The sequence below is a fragment of the Pleurodeles waltl genome, chromosome 4_1 (assembly GCF_031143425.1).
Source record: "Pleurodeles waltl isolate 20211129_DDA chromosome 4_1, aPleWal1.hap1.20221129, whole genome shotgun sequence".
NCBI classification, from domain to species: domain Eukaryota; kingdom Metazoa; phylum Chordata; class Amphibia; order Caudata; family Salamandridae; genus Pleurodeles; species Pleurodeles waltl.
The window spans coordinates 394,947,290-394,964,968 of NC_090442.1; the positions used below are offsets into that span (position 1 = coordinate 394,947,290).

The 17,679-nt window shown below is 43.7% G+C and overlaps 1 protein-coding gene across 5 annotated transcripts in view; it reads right to left on the reverse strand.

Moving 5' to 3' along the window:
- The window catches only part of ITPR2 (inositol 1,4,5-trisphosphate receptor type 2), a 1,367,642-nt gene that overhangs the window by 729,837 nt on the left and 620,126 nt on the right, over nt 1–17,679 (reverse strand). For all 5 annotated transcript variants that reach the window (XM_069228605.1, XM_069228604.1, XM_069228603.1 and 2 more), the window contains 3 exons: nt 15,050–15,250; nt 13,103–13,354; nt 1,374–1,499 (listed from right to left, as the gene is read on the reverse strand). In XM_069228605.1, coding sequence (XP_069084706.1) covers nt 1,374–1,499; nt 13,103–13,354; nt 15,050–15,250 — 579 coding nt within the window. The remainder of the gene's footprint in view (nt 1–1,373; nt 1,500–13,102; nt 13,355–15,049; nt 15,251–17,679) is intronic.

The following is a 17,679-nucleotide window of genomic DNA, read 5'->3' on the forward strand; positions in this document are numbered from 1 at the left end:
TCAAAAAAATTGCCGTAATTATCGTCGGCGACGACGTCATAATCATCGGTGAGACCGCTGTTGTGAACGTCGACGACACCGTAGTAAATGTTACCGTCGTCGACGGGGTGGTCGTCGACGGTTGTTTTTTCCCTGAAGAGGCTTTTTCTGGCTCTTTTTGGGGTGACAGAGACAGGGATGCCTTTTTTGAGGTGCTTTTCCGATGCAAAGGCGTAGTAGGCTCTGAATGAACCTTTTTTGGCAAATGTTTTAGTGTCTCTGAGTGGGAAACATCCTTTTTTGTCTCAGTAGAGACCTGTTTTGCCTTTTTGGGCACCTTACTTGGTGGCTCATCAGACCCTCTACTTCTCTCACCTGTTCTTTTCTGAGGGCGAGAAGCCTGAGATGACGATTCGCTGTCATCTGAGGAAGGATGTTCTATGGCTTTCTGTTTTTGCAGCCATAAGAGAAGTCTACCCTCACGGTCCTTGAGGGTTTTTTGACTAAAGGTGCGACAGATTTTGCAGTCTCTCACCTTGTGGTCTGGATGGAGGCAGTAGATAAATTTCTTGTGGGGGTCATCAACATGCAGTCTCTTCTTCCCACAATTGTCACAGTCTCTGAACAGACCCTTCTTTGTCTTTTCAGACATGGTAAAGCTGTAGAGCTAGTTTCCTGAGAGAAACAATCTTCAGTCAGAAATAAGGAAAAAAACTGAGCAGAGCTCAGGGAGACTCCCTTCACACGACGTGCGGTAGAAAATCTGAGGGAATTCAGCCTCTGTTGGGAGTGTTTGGGAGGGGCTGAATCCTGATTGGTTGATACTGAAGTTTGGGTCTTTCCACAAAACAAAGTGGATAGACTGTAAAATACTCTATGAGGCCTACTTGTTTTACACTTACTGACTTACTGCTTTATGTATTTAAACTTACCGTGAGGCTCCCACCTCGACGACGGGGATGATTCAAGCATGTGAATCTATGACAGATCCAATACTGGAGAACTCTGTGTTATGACTCCCCACTTGGTGTGACTGTGACAGCATGCCCATGTAGAATAATCGTGTGGCAAAGTAGTGGCACAATCACAGTGAACTAACACCAGATTTCAGTCCTATTTCCTCATTATGTACTCTGAATGGCCTCAGTCACTTTGCTATTTATCTGTGTTCATAAAAAGTCTGTTTTTCAGTTTACCTTCTTTTTTCTTCATGCAGGTATACCTGATTTGATGACTTATCGGTTAGCTGAAACTATCCTTAAGAGGATTAAATGCTAATTATTAAGTACACATTATGAAGAAACATTCAATTCACATTTATGTTTTTCAAAACTAAAACATTATTTTTATTTCAGTTGTATGTACGTGGATTGATATGGACTCACACAACTTACCCTGGCCATATCAACAAGGAAGTTTTCAAAGAGTTTCCAAATGTGGTTACTGGTATAGATTTCTTTCATCTCGACTTCAGTGTCCACGTAACAGTGGTTGACAAAATTCACATATGCAATTTTGACCTACAAAAAGTAAACGGAAACCTCTAATGACTGGATGAAATTTACGGTATTGTACATGGCAACTTAACACATGGGGAAATGGGTCTGAATAACGTAAATAATCAATAAATTGTCTTTCAGTTCAATCTGTTTTTCATATTTTTTTCAAGGTCCCATCTGGGCAAAGTGACAAATAGTCTATGAAATTAATAGAGAGCTTTGTAGAAGCTGCAGTCCTACGAACGCAAAAAACCGACAGCTTAAATTTTTACGTTATTCATAAAATACATTTACTTGAAATATTTTTGTTTGTGCATGGTTCAGTTAGAAACAGCTTTGGAAATGTTTGTATTGAGAGGAAAAGAAAAAAATGCATTTCAAATAAGGTCAGCAAAATATTGCCAAAGACTCAGTGGTTTCATAGAATTTCTGTTAATGCTTAGAAATGACTAATAGCAGAGTAGACATATGTAAACATTGGTCTTCATGTACAAAGGGTTATTACATTTGCGTTATCGAATGCTAAAACTATTTTTGGAATGTACTAAGCCCATTTAGCAAATCGGAAGAGGTTCTTGTTAAATGGATAGAGGAAACCATAAGGGCCATTGGGAATCAGTATTTGGAAGGGGCATGTTAGGGGTGTACCTTCTAAATACATATTCCTTATGGTATATATTAATGTTTTGCGCCCAAAATCCAGACAAAACCAACTGGATGGCAAGACTTTTTTTTCTAAAATAATAAGGTGCGGTCTGACCCATCCTTACAGCAGGCCTCACACTCACCCCTTAAGCCTCAACAGTGTTTCTGCTCCCCGGTGGGCTAAAACATGCCCATCCCAAAGGCAAGCATGAGGACATTTTGATTATTTAGGTGGTGTTTTTACAAATTGGGCAGGAGAGTGGGAGTAAATTCCAACATTGACTCACTTGCCATATTAAATGGCTGCACTTTTTGGACTTAAGTAGGCTGTCACCTGGAAAGGCTGACTAGACCTTGACCTTATTGAAAACTAGACATTGAGGGGAATACGCTGGATAGTAGGAAATTTGTGGATCCCTGTAGTTTTTGGACATTTACATTACAGAAATGCATGGAAACTGCACAATTTTAGGAAATGTTTGAGATTTGAATGGCACTGTGGGCAAGAAAATGTTGTGAGATCCACACATGGCACATCACCCTGAAATCCCCTGGGTGTCTAGGGCCAGATGTAGGAAAGGATTTGCAACTCGCAAACGGCAAAAACTGCCGTTTGCGAGTTGCAAATCGCATTTTCCTATGCAGAAATGCATTCTGCGAGTCGGACCGACTCGCAAAATGCATTTCAGAATCGCAAATAGGAAGGGGTGTTCCCTTCCTATTTGCGATTCCTAGTGGTATGCAATACCATTTGCGACCGCATATGCGGTCGCAAATGGTGTTGCAGTTACCATCCACTTCAAGTGGATGGTAACCCACTCGCAAATTGGAAGGGGTCCCCATGGGACCCCTTCCAGTTTGTGACTGGACCCAAAAAAAAATTTTCAGGGCAGGGAGTGGTCCAAGGGACCACTCCCTGCCCTGAAAAAATACCGAAACTAAAGGTTTCGGTTTTTTTTTTTAAGTGCAGCTCGTTTTCCTTTAAGGAAAACGGGCTACACTTAAAAAAAAAAAACTGCTTTATTTAAAGCAGTCACGAACACGGAGCTCTGCTGACTACAGCAGGCCTCCATGTTTGCGAGTGCCCATAGTCGGTATGGGGCCGCAATTTGCGACCCACCTCATGAATATTCATGAGGTGGGTCATTGCGACCCCATACCGACTCGCAGACGGTGTCTGAGACACCGTTCTGCATAACATTTTGCGAGCTGCAAATAGCGAGTCTCTATGACTCGCTATTTACAACTCGCAAAATGTTACTTTGCTACATCTGGCCCCTAGTTTTTAAAAATGTCTGTGGTTGGTAGAGACCAGTGGGTGGCAGTCTAGCAATGCTTCTTTACAGCAGCTATCCCTATCGCTGATCTTTACACAGAGCTCTGTAGGGCCTTTTTTGTCTCATGGCCCACCCACACAACATTGTTATTGGGAGACTTGTAGTACTCTAAGTGGTAGGAAATTTGTGGATCCTCGCTAATTCCAGAACTTTACATCACAGGAACCTGAAGAAAATATGTGTATTTAGCCTACGTTTGTGGTTTGCAAGAGTTTCTGCGTAAAATAATCTGATAAGAGCCACGCAAGTCAGGCCACCCTAGACTCTCCTGGATGTGTACTTTTCTAAAATCTGCAGGTTTAGTAGGATTCTGCAGTTGGTGGTTGAGCTAGGGCCCAAAATGCAGAAGTAACCAAATTGCCAAAAAATGGGTTGATTTTCAATCCAAAATTATCATGTGTCCACGTTGTGTTTTGCGCCCTTTCCTGTCGGGGAGCAAGGACATCTCCTACAAATGAGGTACCATTGTTATCAGAGACCAGGGTAAACACTGGATTGTATGAAATTTGTGGCTCTCCATAGAGTTCAGAACTTTTCATCAGTGAAACTTGAGGTCAATATGTGTTTTGAGCCTAAGTTTGAAGAATGCAAGGGCTTATGGGTAAGCACACCTCCTTAAAATACACCCTCTGACCACCCCCGGGTATCTAGTTTTCAGAAATGTGTGGGCACAGTAGTTTTTCCACAGCTGCAACTGAGCTAGGACCTAAAATCGGGAGATATGTCTTTTAAAAAGGCATGGATTATGCTGTATAAAATATGATGCCTTCAGGTTGCATTTAGGGGTGTATTGTGCCCAGTCACACAAGTATGTACCATATTTATCTTGAGATATTTGGGAGCACAGACTAGTAGAACATCTATTATTACCTATTGGATTTGTGCCTTCCAAATGTAAGCCAGTATGTAAGAAAATAAATTGTGCAAATTGCCCTCTGAATCACATGCTAGAATGGGTAGCCACAAATTCAGAGAGGTGCAAATAACCACTGCTCCTGAACACAGTATCTGATGTAAATTTAAGAAATACATAGGTTTCCTTCATACCCATGTTCACTCTTAATATTTTACCATATTAATTGTTCTATACTTTGTACACAATAAAAATCCATTGTAAGGTGCAACTCAGTAGTTGGCTCTGGGGACCTTGAGTTCTTTGAGAACCTACCAACCCTACACAGCCCAGTGACCAGAGGAATCTAACAGACCTACCGGTGCATTGCTTTTGTAAAGTGACCGTTGTGACAACAAGTTACAGATGAAAATGTTGTCACAAATAGCTGTTTTTCCTACCCATGTTTCATATTTTTTTTATTCCAACAGTTACTTTGTCTGGGAAAACTTTGAAGAATTTACACAAATGGCCCCTTGATGGATTCAGAAGTGTGTCTACTTTTTGGAAATGTATAGCTTTCTGGCATCATCCGAGGGTTTCACTCCTGTTTCCATTACAAACTGGAAGTGCATTGACAGTACAAAAAAAGAAAACAGAAAAATTAGCTACCCGTTACAAAAATAACAATATTGTGGTAAAAAAGTGGGATTTCAATACTGCTCTTTGTGTTACTGAAAACTGAGAAGATGGTGATTTTAGCACAGTACACCTTTCAGTGATGCCATATTTAGGGAAAAAACACATGTTTTTGCAGAACACTTTTTGCCATTTTTCCCAAATCTCCCAAAATTTTGACATATTTTTGCTACTTTCTTGGTCCCCTTCCAGGGTAATCCACAATTACCATCACTGCCATCACTACCTGAGTCCAGCTACATGATGGTAATTCCGAACCTGGACATGTTTGGTAACAAGCATGTCGGAATCCTACCCCAATACGGTTGCCAGTATTGGTTGTATGATTCCATAATCTCTGGGGGCTCCTTAGAGGACCCCTTGCTCTGCTCCTACCAGTTTGCAAGATCTTCCCGGGCAGCCCCCGCTGCTGCCATCCTACAGACAGGTTTCTGGCCACCTGCTGCTTGACCAGTTCAAGCCTAGGAAGGCAGAGCAAAGGATTTCCTTCAGGAGTGGGAGTCAACACCCTCTCCTTTTGGAAATAGTTGTTACATGGCTTGGGAGGGGGAGCCTCCCCAAGCCACTGGTATGCTTTGAAGACAGCTGGTGCCCTCCTTGCACAAACCGGTTTGCACCAGTCCAGGAACCCCGGTCCCTGCTCTGGCACAAAACTGGACAATGGAAAGGGGAGTGACCAAGCCTCTGTCGTTTACCACCCCAGGGGTGGTGCCCAGAGCTCCTCCAGGTGGCCACTTGATTCTGCCATCTTAAATCCAAGGTGGGCAGAGGCCCCTGGGAGCATCTGAGTGGCCAGGTCAGGCAGGTGACGTCTCAGCCCCCTCCTGATAGGTAGTCACCCTGCTAGGTGACCAATCCCACTGACTGGGCTATTTAGGGTCTCCCTTTTGGGTAGGTCCTCAGATTCGATGTGCAAGATTCCAGCAGGATTCCTCTGCATCGTTTACTTCATCTTCTGGCCACCAGGACTGCAACTGGACAATCCAGGAACTGACAATCTGCAACTCCAGCGACCACTCTGCTTTGCAATATTGTTTCTCCAGCTCCTTCCAGCAACTGCAACATTTCCTTGGCTGTGCATCCTCTGAGGGTGATGAGTTTTCAGCCTGCATAAGAAACAAGAAGGAATCTCCCTTGGAGTGAAGGAGTCACTCCCCTGCATCCACAGGCACGAACTGCAACGATGACCGGCTGCATGGATGTTCTCTCCTGCAAAACTGCATGGATCCTGCATCACAAGTGGTGGTCTGGAGTGGTCCCCTTGGTCCTCTCTACCAGCTGTCCAACTTGGGAGACGGTAAGCCCTTGCATCTCCTTGCAGGACAACACCCCTGTGCACTGCAACTCTTGCAGCTACCAAGGCTTATTGGCTCTTCTTCCAAGGGAGCTTTCAGCTCCGTGTAGCCTCGGCCTCCAGCACTCTTACCTGCAAAGCACAGTCTCCTGCCTGCTACTCCAGCGACATGGGACTCCTCTCCAGGTGTGCTGAGTGGGCCTCACAGACTCCTGTGCCTGCTGCCTGGGAGTTGCCTATGGGGGATGTATCCTCGACTTCTGACTCTCTTCACTGTTGAGGGTCACCTGGGACTCCCCTCCTTTGGTTGAGTCCCCCCGGACCTTCCTGGACCCCAGCAGCTCTGCAATACTTCTTTTGTGAATCTTGCCTTTGCCAAGGCCTGTTGGTGTTTTTCTACTCCACTGACTGACTTCAACTCTTCTTCCGACGTGGGACATTGACTGCATCACTTCTGGAACTCCCCTCCTGCTCCTGTGCTGCATAGCTGACTACTAGTCTTCATCGTCGACCTGGTCCTGCATCTCCAGAAGAGTGAGTAGAGGCTCCTGCCCCAACCGGACACTCCAACTGGAACTGGACCTGGACCTGGTCCCCTTCATTTGCACGTCCTCTTCTTTCAGGATCCTTCTTCTGTTTCTTCCAGTCTTGCTTGGGACTTGCACAGTCCCTTTACAGACTTTACCTGTGAATTTGGGGAAAAAACAGGTACTTACCTCTTCTATCCTGGTCGCTGGAGGGCACTCTGGTACTTACCTTTTGGGGTTCCTAGTTCCTCCATCTCTCCTCTACAGATTCCACTTCCTTGCGTGGGGACCTGACTTTTGCATTCCATTTACTTAGTATATGGTTCGGTTTCCCCCTAGGGTCTCCATTATCTTCTGTTATTTCACTGTTTTCTATTGCTTCCTATGCCCATTCCTGATTACTAATGTGTATACAATAGTGTGTTTGCTCACCTGCTAGTAAAGCATTGCCTATACAGTATTTTGGTACTTGTGTTACCATAATAAAGTACCTTTATTTGTGTAACACTGTGTGGTTCTTACATGTGTGTAAGTGCTGTGTGACTATAGTGGTATTGCATAAGCTTTGGCTGTCTCATAGATATGTCTTGGCTGCATATCCACAGCTACTTCTAGACAGCCTTGGCTTCCTAGACACTGTCTGCACCTCCCTAATAGGGGATACCTGGATCTGGTATAAGGTGATAACACCACAGGTGCCCACCACACACCAGGCCAGCTTCCTACAATCACCTAGCCAGGTCTGACTGGTGTGCCAAACCAAGGCTTAGACCATGTGACCATGAGAGTGCATACGAGGATCTCCGTTAATAAATTTGCCTTAATTTTAAAAGTAGGCAAATGTTGCCCTTTGCATAACTACTGCAAAAGAGACACTTTTTCACTTGTGGTCTAGCTCAGTCTTTGGAGATGGATCGAGCCCACTAGCATTCTGTGAAGCCAGGTATAGCCTGTTGTGGGTATGAAAAGGGCTAAGTGCGTTGTCCATCTCTTCATCATTTTTAGTGTTCTGGGAGCACATTTTGCATAACCTGGACTGCATCATAGTTGGATCCAAATAGGGCCTCTAGCTTCTGATAGGTGTTGCGGCAAAGGCCAAGAATTAGAGCCTGACTGCATACTGTTTGCGTTTTTGTTATTATGTAGCATGAAATACGCCTGGAGTGGGCAGACAACAGCTTCGGGTCGGAGACCAGTGACCTATTCTGATCCTTGGCTGGGGCTGATGGGGTCAGCATCCATGCTGACACAGAAGGAACTGGCATAGACCCAGGGGCACTAGTGAAAATCTGAACTGGCACCAGTATGGGCCCAGAAATGGGTCAAATGGGGGTCAGATGGCACTGAGGGATGGCCTGCTAGTGGAAGTCCCATTGAAGTCCCTTACAGCTCATGGAGCCCAAGGGCACCCCAGACTGAGACAGAAGCATCTGAAAGAGCTGCAGCATGCCCCCTTGGAGGCAGATAATTTATGTGGGGTCAGCCAGGGCCTGGGGAATTCGGAACCCAACTGGACAAGTTGCAGAACTGGCTCAAAGACAGAAGGCACTTATGGGATATGATCCTCAAACTGACGTCCGTGTCCCTTCTTGTGCGGTTTTGGCTGGATGGGTTTTGAGTTCCACTTATCTTTCTTGGGCTTATAGTCCGTCTTGAACTTCGATTTACCAAAAGACTTCAACCTGGAAAGACAGTTTGTGCAATAATAATTGGACTGGGACTTATGTTTTGTGACCTCTTCTTATGTTCAACGATGTAGAGTTTACCCTCCCATTCCCAGATTACCTTTGGGTGCTCAAGGGCTCCTTGTTTCTCACAACTGCCAGTGGTGAACTCAGTTCAACCACCACAGACACATGTTGTGCTGTTCTGAGAGCGATATCTGCTTCCTGTAGGCACTACACAGCTTAAATACTGTCATTTTCAAGGCAGAAATCATATCAGGCATACTGTCTAAATTTAATTTTGGCGTTTCGAAAGACCCTCAAAGTTGGGAGTGGAGCACCATATCTCCGCAGAGCGCTTTAAGAAAGGAGTCAACATCAGAGTGCAGAGGTGGCTCTTAAATAGGCCGCATTTCTCCATCCCATACAGGCAGCATGGAGTCAGAGCAAACCCACATGGTACTACCTATTAGCATGGTGCAGTATTGCTAACAAATTCTCCAGATCCAGTCTGGCATCTTGAGATATTCTAAAGGTGACAAATTTACAGTTAGAAGTATTCATCAGAAAACATAAATAGACAGTGTGGTTTAATGATGTAGAGGCCACATGCAAACACTAAAAAACACTGTGAAAAACGGCACTTTATTCAGTAAAATGGTGCAGGCTAAGTGGTGGAAATGAGTTCTTCACTTATAAATCGCAGCCTGAAATCGTCATCAAACCTGTCTCAAAGCTGCAAAAACTGCAGAATGAAGCAACTCATCATCTGGTAAAACAAGTCCTGTGACCTAGCATTTTGAGGCTCTTTGGCTGGCTTCCAATGCAGAGTAGAATTATTTTTAGAGTTGCATATCTCAATGAAGAAAGGCGTATTTAAATTTGATATGGGTCACTTGCAAACAAACAACCAACTAAAGTCTGTGAATGATTAGATGATTGAAAATGTCCAAATGCATTAGTAATATTACCTAATACTAATGCCTCCAGTCAATGCCTTGACCCATGACATTCCTCTATCCAGGCCTATCAAGGCTGTGTTACATTGTATATGTATGATATTATATTGTATATGTCTGCCAATATATATGCCTGACAATGCCTAAGACTTTGTCAGGCTCATATTTAGTTATGTTTGGGTGTCTTGCAATGGGGTATATTTATGTACTGTAGCAAGACCTAATTTCTTGAGGCCAACAGCTAGCACAAACAAAGATATTTCCGAGGCCATCCGTGGCATAGAAAGTATGAGATCTGGGCTGTCATTTATACTGATCAAAATTTCTAATAGGAATCACAAGTTTACTAAATAAACACCAATAAATCAGTGCACTCAGCAGCTACTGGTTGCTACCAGTAAAAACATAATATTTTTTAAAATGAGATATAAACTGATTTGTTGGACTGTAATGTCTAAGAATGAAAACAAACTCTGAAGTTTAAGAATCCACTAGGTATCTACAATTTGCAGAGACACTGACTGTATCCCAAAAATATTCAGTTGTGAAACCCTGACCAAAACCTTCTTTCAGGTTTAGGATGTCTCTCTGTCGAAACTTTCCAATCATGCCTCACTAGCTCAACAACAAACACCAATAAACAAACAATTCCACGTCAATGCATGTTTGCTTTTCATATTTCTCAGGCCATCCCTCCAAATTAAACTCTTGAGTAAACTATGTAAGCTTAGATGCTGAAGGGCCCAACTATGAAATGTTTAGTACATTTTCTATCACAATCAGAGGGAATCCCAGTGGCAGTATACCAAACAGAAAAGTCACAGTTGTGGTGTGACTGAGCTTCTACAAGACCCAAACAACCCAATCCATAGATATACTGGTTTCTGAGAGGACTTCATGGCTCACCCATGGGCAGGTTGGCATATACAGCAAAGTCTTCGTCAAGGCATGTGTTACACAAGCAACTATTAGTCACAACAAAAATACAGTTGGGGAAAAAACGGCCAAAAAGGACAGTCAAGAGAGACAAAGGTGCATACTGTCACAACAAAGTGGAATAAAGGGAGCAGAATTAACAACAAAAAACAAAACTGCCCCACAGGAAAGTAAAGGGATAAGGAGTAGAATGCCATCCTAAGAGAAATGGAAAATGTTAAACGTGTCTTCCATCCAATGTACTAGGAGCTACCAACCCTCTTGGTCTCACTGAAAGTTTTACCTTCAGACTTATACACTCTTCTCAAGCCCAAAAGCCCTAGCAGCTGCAGCTAGACACCTCCACAAGGATGTATAATTTCACTGAATGATCGGTTCGTTGCCTTTAGCTTCCCACCAAAAAAAAAGGGAAGTACCACAAACAATAACCACTGACTTTGTGCTTTTTTTCATGTAGGCATGACACCTGATCCCCTGATTTTTTTTTTTAGGTAGTAACGCTTTTGGTCAGATTCAAAAAGCCTATGTTGCAAAGTCAAAAAGTTGCTGCCACCAGACTATATGTTAGGGTTGGAGTAGTTTTCAAACGTTTGTGCCGTTCCCAAAGAATTTCAGATGCACTCCGGCAAAATTGCAACAGTAATAACTCATTTAGTCATGAAGATTTAATAACTCATTTAGTCATGAAGATTTTTCACCAGGTGATAAAATCTGCAAAAAACAATTATTGCAAACGTTAGTTAGCACTTTTAACTATTAACAGGAGTCGCTGCAATTCACCAGAATCCCTAAAAACAAGAAGAAGACAAGGACCAGGTTAGTGGCATAAGCTGCAGGATCAGGAAGATTACCTCCTTCTCCTAGGTATGCTTTGGGCCCCTTCACACCTGACAGCCAAGGAGGCAGGAATCCTGCCCTATCATGACTATGGAGGGGAATATGTACCGATAGACAAACGGTCAGGAAGACGGATGAGGTTTGGAGAAATACAGGCCGCCCCATAGGAAAAATGGACAGGCTCCTCCATCAACAGCAACTTGCCCAGGTGTATTGACCTTAAGCCTTGCACTATGAGCACCAACCTTCCGCTTCACTTCCTCTGCATGAAGGCCGCTTTCAGAGAGGGCAGCAGAACAGGAATGGAAAGTCACGGAGGGTCTAACTGCTGTCTTCTCTCCTTCTCAGTGAAGGGAGTATTACCAAGTCCCAGTGTTTGAAAACGTAATGCCTATGGTGAACTGGAATGGAATAAATCTAGATGTGTGAGTTAAAAAGAGAGAGACTGATATATATGAATTGAAAGGATCCTATGATATGCGGGAATACCGTCAAGGAAATGAAATAACATCAGACAAGTGATTATACATATATCTCTTTCTCAACCAGGTCCAATATCCAGCCCAGAGGCCCCAGTTCGAGCGAAATTTGTTTGCTGGGATTTAGGCCTGGCTTTATATTTGGTGGGTACTGAAACCCTGCGATTTCTGGAAGACGCTCTAACTATGTATGGAGATAATAGAGCTGAATTTCTTCTCCAAAGGAATATAATTGGCGAGGAAATTCAGCCGATGGATTCTTCTCCACAATCTTAAGATGTTCTGTTACAAATTAATTTTAAAGTCCTTTGGTCATATTTTTTTAATAAGTACCTTATCCAGAGATATTAGTAATCCCTGGGGACTTCCACTTTATCAACGATTTTAATGCAAAAAGGACTTTTCATGTTTAACTATATCTATGCTCTCAGCTTTTTATGTGTTTGTGCCAATATATATACTTCTTATGAATTATGAACTGGATCTTTCACACCTTTAATGAATGGAAACTGTGTTTTTTTCATTTCTGTCCCCAATACTTTCAGCAGGTAAGCGTGGCCAGTATTAATACCAAAGGTGATACACGGACCACACAAAGAGAGCAGCACTGAATTGCCTACGCCTGTAAACCTATGAGCTTTAGCAGCTTTCAGCTGCATTTCGTCAATCTTGCACTTTCGCAGTTTTAATGATCGAATCTCCTTCCAAGTGACACGTGTGGTATATAAAGCACCGTGGAGATTTGTGGCATTCACAGTAAAAAAGCAAGTCCGCACAGACCAACTGGACACAATTTACATGATAACCCAGTGCTCGAGTCTGATGCTTGTAGCAAACGTAACCCCACCTAGTCCACCATCTAATGTAAATGTAATGACTACTACATGTGATATACTTCGGTGTTGGGTTAGGGAGTGGGGGTGAAGCAGACAGGCGCTCCCAGCCCACTTCATACTCTTGGCTGCACAGACTGAGCACAGGCAGAGCTGGAAAACCTCCCTCCTTCCTTCTCCAGACTAGTAGTTTTGTCTGGCACAGCAGATTGGATAAATGTTAAAACACCCTCTCGGTCCGCAGCTTCATAAAGCAGCTGAAAGGTTTTGCTGGATAATCAACAACTTCACCCCACCCTCCCTAGGGCTGGGAGCCCTGTTCTCAAATCACTGTGCCTGCCACAGGCAGCCTCCGAGAAGCCAAGAGAGGAACTGCAGGCTACTGAGAAAATGTGGAGCAGTGACACGACCACTGGGCTGTCGGGCCTTCTTGGTGATTGATTTTCTTAATAACACGGTTTAGGAGCACAAAATACAGCTGGGAGCAGCAGGAAAAGTCTGTGTTCTTTTCAGTCATTAGACACTGCGGTTCTCCGTAAGCAGTTGTAAAAGTGCAATCTGTTGCGCGTGTGCCCAGCTTACCTCAGGGATGCAGTCCTCGTGGGACACCACCCGCACGATGTCATCCAGGGGCAGGAGGGAGTTGCACTTGATCTCGGTGTACACGTTCTTGCCCTCCGTGCACGCCGCCAACAGTTCCACCAGGGAGATGTGGTAGGCCAGGGGCCCGCTCTCATCCCGGCGATCCCGCTCCGAGCACATCATCTGCAGGAGGACCGGGAACGAGGCCCTGTCGTTGTAAAACACCAGCACGTCTTCGCCGCCGTTAATTAACTAAAAGGACAACGTGGACATTCATTACTCACCATTATCTAAAACGCAAGCTAGCCGCGCCTTTCTTGACAATACTTGTATGATTACAGTTCTGAAGTCTTCGTGAGTTGTCAACATAACGAAATCTGCACCACTACAGTTTAAATTCCGCAAAATGTAACACTGAAATATAACTGACAACATTTAGATTCAAACACGTTGAAGTAGAATAAATGCAACCAAACTGATGTAATCTATGCCTTTTTGCCTTCTTTAAAAAAAAAATATTTTGCACTTAGATTATGTTGCTCCTGCGCTCTTCATTTCACACAACTTCAACTCTCCATGTGTCCATAAACCTGTCTCACCAAGGCATGCTGCTCTTATCTCCTCACCCCACTTTCTTCGTGTATACCCGTGGGCGGTTTGGTGCATTTCGTGTAGAGTTTACGGATCTATTTATTGCGAGTCGGTTCATTTCAAAGCTATATAGTGAGAATCAGAATTTAAGAATTTAGTTGAGCAAAGCAGGCGTCTCGTAATGCCTCAAATGACGATTGCCTCCTTGTGTCGCAAATAATCCAAACCTGGACAAATGTAATCTCATATTCTTCTGAAAATAAATCACGGGCTCTTTACCTTCTAGGGGTCTGCATTCAACACAGAAGTGCTGTACTGGAAGATTAAAGCAGCGCTGGAAAAATTGTAATACCAGGCCCCCCACTCCCAGGGCAAACAGCACGACTGGGTTGAACTACCACCAAAAGAATTTCCCTCCAAAATCATTCTACCCCTGAGAAAATTAATAAAACGAGGTGAACAGATCTTTTAACAGCACAGGCCTCGATGGCTTAGAACTGTAGCCAGGAGTAAGGTATGGTGGCAGTCATTGCTTGAAATGGAAAAATAGAAGTGCTTCTGAGAAGTGCCGGTAATCTCCAATTAAAGTATTTCGGTTTTCTTGAGAAGTGCAGGTACTCTCCCTCTCAAAATAAAAAAGTGCCAGTACTCAGTACCGGACAGTACCAACCCACTTAAAGCACTGGCGGCAGTTGTAAATCATGTATGTGCCTACGATAAGGTGATACGAGGCTGGTTATCATTCCGCAAGCTCTGCCCTGTGTGCTGATTGGTTACTACGTCCCGAAACGTAATAGACAAGATGGCCGGTCTCCGAGGTGCATTTACTTCGACTCACAAAACACAACAGACTTCTTTATGAGTGGGCTGGGAAATGGCCAGTATAACCCCTCACCCCTGAATTACAAACAGCACGGCCACTGGTAATTCCAGGAGAGAGAAAGGCGATTAAATTCGTCACCGAGGGCTCAGTGAGAAATGTGGAATTATAAGAGGAATCGGGAATATGGCACAAGATATTCTAATTTATCCCCCTTCCACTTAGCATCATCATAGTATTTCATCCTGAGATTTCAACTGCTTTCAACGGGTCTGGATGAAAGACTCCCGACCGGAGGTTTTGCCGTGAAAAGTACAATTCCAGCAGGGCCAGTACCATCTTTAACGGTCCCATAAGGAATACTAGGGCACTAGTAATGAGGCCCTTAAAGTACACACTTTATGGACAACGTACTAACTAGAAACTGGAAGATTTTACGAAGATTCTAAAGCAATCTACAGATATCCTACACAACACATTAATATACTATCGCATTTAGTACACAAGCATAGCTCTGAAACAAACGTTTGACGTACCTCGGTCATCACAACATCTTGACTTTTTTTCACGTATTTTCCATCCACCTTGACAACAGTCTGCAAGAACCTCAGGTATTCCACATGGCGGCCATGGGTTTCTACACAATGTACAAAGTGCTGTACCACCCTCTCGCTTACTTCATTACAAAGATGGTAGTTGTTTGTGAAGATGTGCCGCACAGTCTCAGCTTCCAGCAGCTGCATGCAAAAATCACCAAAGTTAGGAGCAAAGTTACTGATCATATATAAATGATTCACTCATTTTTTTACAGCTTTCTTTTACGTTGTGCAGCCAGAGAACTGTATTTCATGTATACTGCACCTAGATCACAGTTGGTCTTAAGTAAGCCAATGCAGATGTTATGTGCACAGAATCGATCTGACACATGCAATTACCTCAAAACAGTGTATTCATTTCAGTATGATGGTAAACAGGAAAGCAATACTAATTATACATCGGTAGGCTGGGACAATGCCATAGGAATTTTGTTTGGATGTTTCGGGAAATCCACTATAACCATGTACAGTATGTTAAACACCATATTCCATAAATAAATAGGCCTGATTTCGTGATTTAGAGTTGGCAGGCTGGTTACTCCACCATAAACATGACATTTAGCCCAACCACATTATTGCATATGCATTATATCATTTGGCATTTGTAATAAAGGGGCAGGGTATCCATCGCCTTGTGACGGAGTAACTTGTCCGATAAACTCTAAATCAGGTGCACGTGTATGGTGGCCACATTTAATACGTGGCAAGTGTAACCTACTACACGAATTAAGGACAATTAACACTTTCCTTCAGGCTTGAGAGTTATGCTCTTTTCCTAAAATTATGGTATCTTATGTACTGTGTGTGCTTCAGTTGTACACTATGCCATCTGACAGACTACACTGTGGTGTCATGTTCCTGATCTGCGGGCTGGTCTTAATTTAATGATCATAGGGCCAAATGAATGTTTTTCCTCCACAGTTCATTTCAACACCAGACATGAACTTCCAGTTTCTGAAGTCACCCTGCTACTCTAATTCTATCACCTCCACACCCTCAGCAGAACAGGCAGTGTTACTGTAGTTTCACCATACATGTAGTGATTGCAGATGAAAATGCTCCTACTAGCACTAATAGACTTGCAATAGCATTGAGTGGATTAGGAGATAAAAATTTGGCAATAAATTAGGGAAGCAAGATTGTTGGAAAGTGGGGTAAGGGCAGGTAGGTACCTACACCTAATAAACCACAATCCCACACTAGGTCTAGTCAAGTTCTCAATAAAAGTAATCCATGCTCAACGCTTGGTAACTTGGACCACAAACAGTTAGGCTTAATTTAAGAGACAGGTGTGTAAATCATTTAATATCAACAAAACAGTAAATAGGTAAAACACAACACACAATCAAGATTCAACACCAATTTATAAAAGTAGGAAATATTTTTATCTTTAAAATGACACCAAAACGACAAACATCCAATGAAGGGAACCAGAGGTATGGATTTTTTAAATATTAAATTAGAAATGTGTTTTCTAATGCACAAAAATAATAAGTGCCTACCGGGGATATCTGGTCATGCTTGACTGGGCAAAGTCAAAGTTTGAGGCTGACTGCAATGGAGTCCAAGTCGAATACATCAAGCGGTAGGCCACGGTCAAAATTTTACGTTCAAACTTAGCCTCTTGTTTGGAGCTTTTTATCTTGTCGTCGATCAAGGCTCTTCAGTGCGCCTTGCAATGCAACATCGTCGGCTTGGCTCAGAGTGAGGTCCCAATAAACAGGGAAAAGCTCTGGAGCATGTGCGGGACGAACCTGAAATTCAGGCCACGGTTCGACATAGCACGTTTGACTCTCCTCGACAGGTCGGTCACCTTATGAAGCTTTTTCACAAAGTTGCTCCAAACGTCTGGATCTTCTTCCAGAAGTCCTTTTTGGGTCATTGAAGTGTCCACAAACTTGATCCAAGGTTCCAGAAGCTTCAAGTCGCTCCTTGGAAGTTGGACTACAGTTCCCAGAATGCACCTGGTCAGAATCCTCAAATGGCCCCTGGACGCTAGTCAGCTGGGCTCTTCTTGCAGGGCTTGATGCAAGGGACTCTGGTTAGCTCCTCTGTACCAATAGCTTACAGGGACTCCGTTCCTGGAGTTGCAGAAGCAAGGCAAAGTCCCTCTTGTGGCAAAGCCCAAAGTGTGCAGCTGGTGCAGACCTTGTGGGTGCAGACCAGGGGTTCAGCAGGGCAGTGCTTCTTCTCCACTCTTTTCTTCTAGCAGGGATCTGAAATGCTGGGCAGCTCTGCCATATTTATCCTTGCTCCTGCGTTGGCAAGCAGGAGAGCACCCCTGACCAATAAGATGCAGGATGCCACCCTCCGGGGTGACAACTTCCTGCAAAGTGTGGCAAAAATCAATCCCAGAAAGCAACATTCCTTAAAAATTAATCATGGAGAAAAACACTCCTTGGAGGTTACATCTAACACAGCCCTTCCAGCCCCTCTCCTAATCTATTTACAGGGGCTGCCATCTAGCTGGGGGAGCAGGAAATGACGGAGTTCTAGTTTCTGTCGAAGGTGACATTCCCTCCTTTGAAAACCAGTTTGGCATTTCTACCCCCTCTTCTTGCTCTGCCATT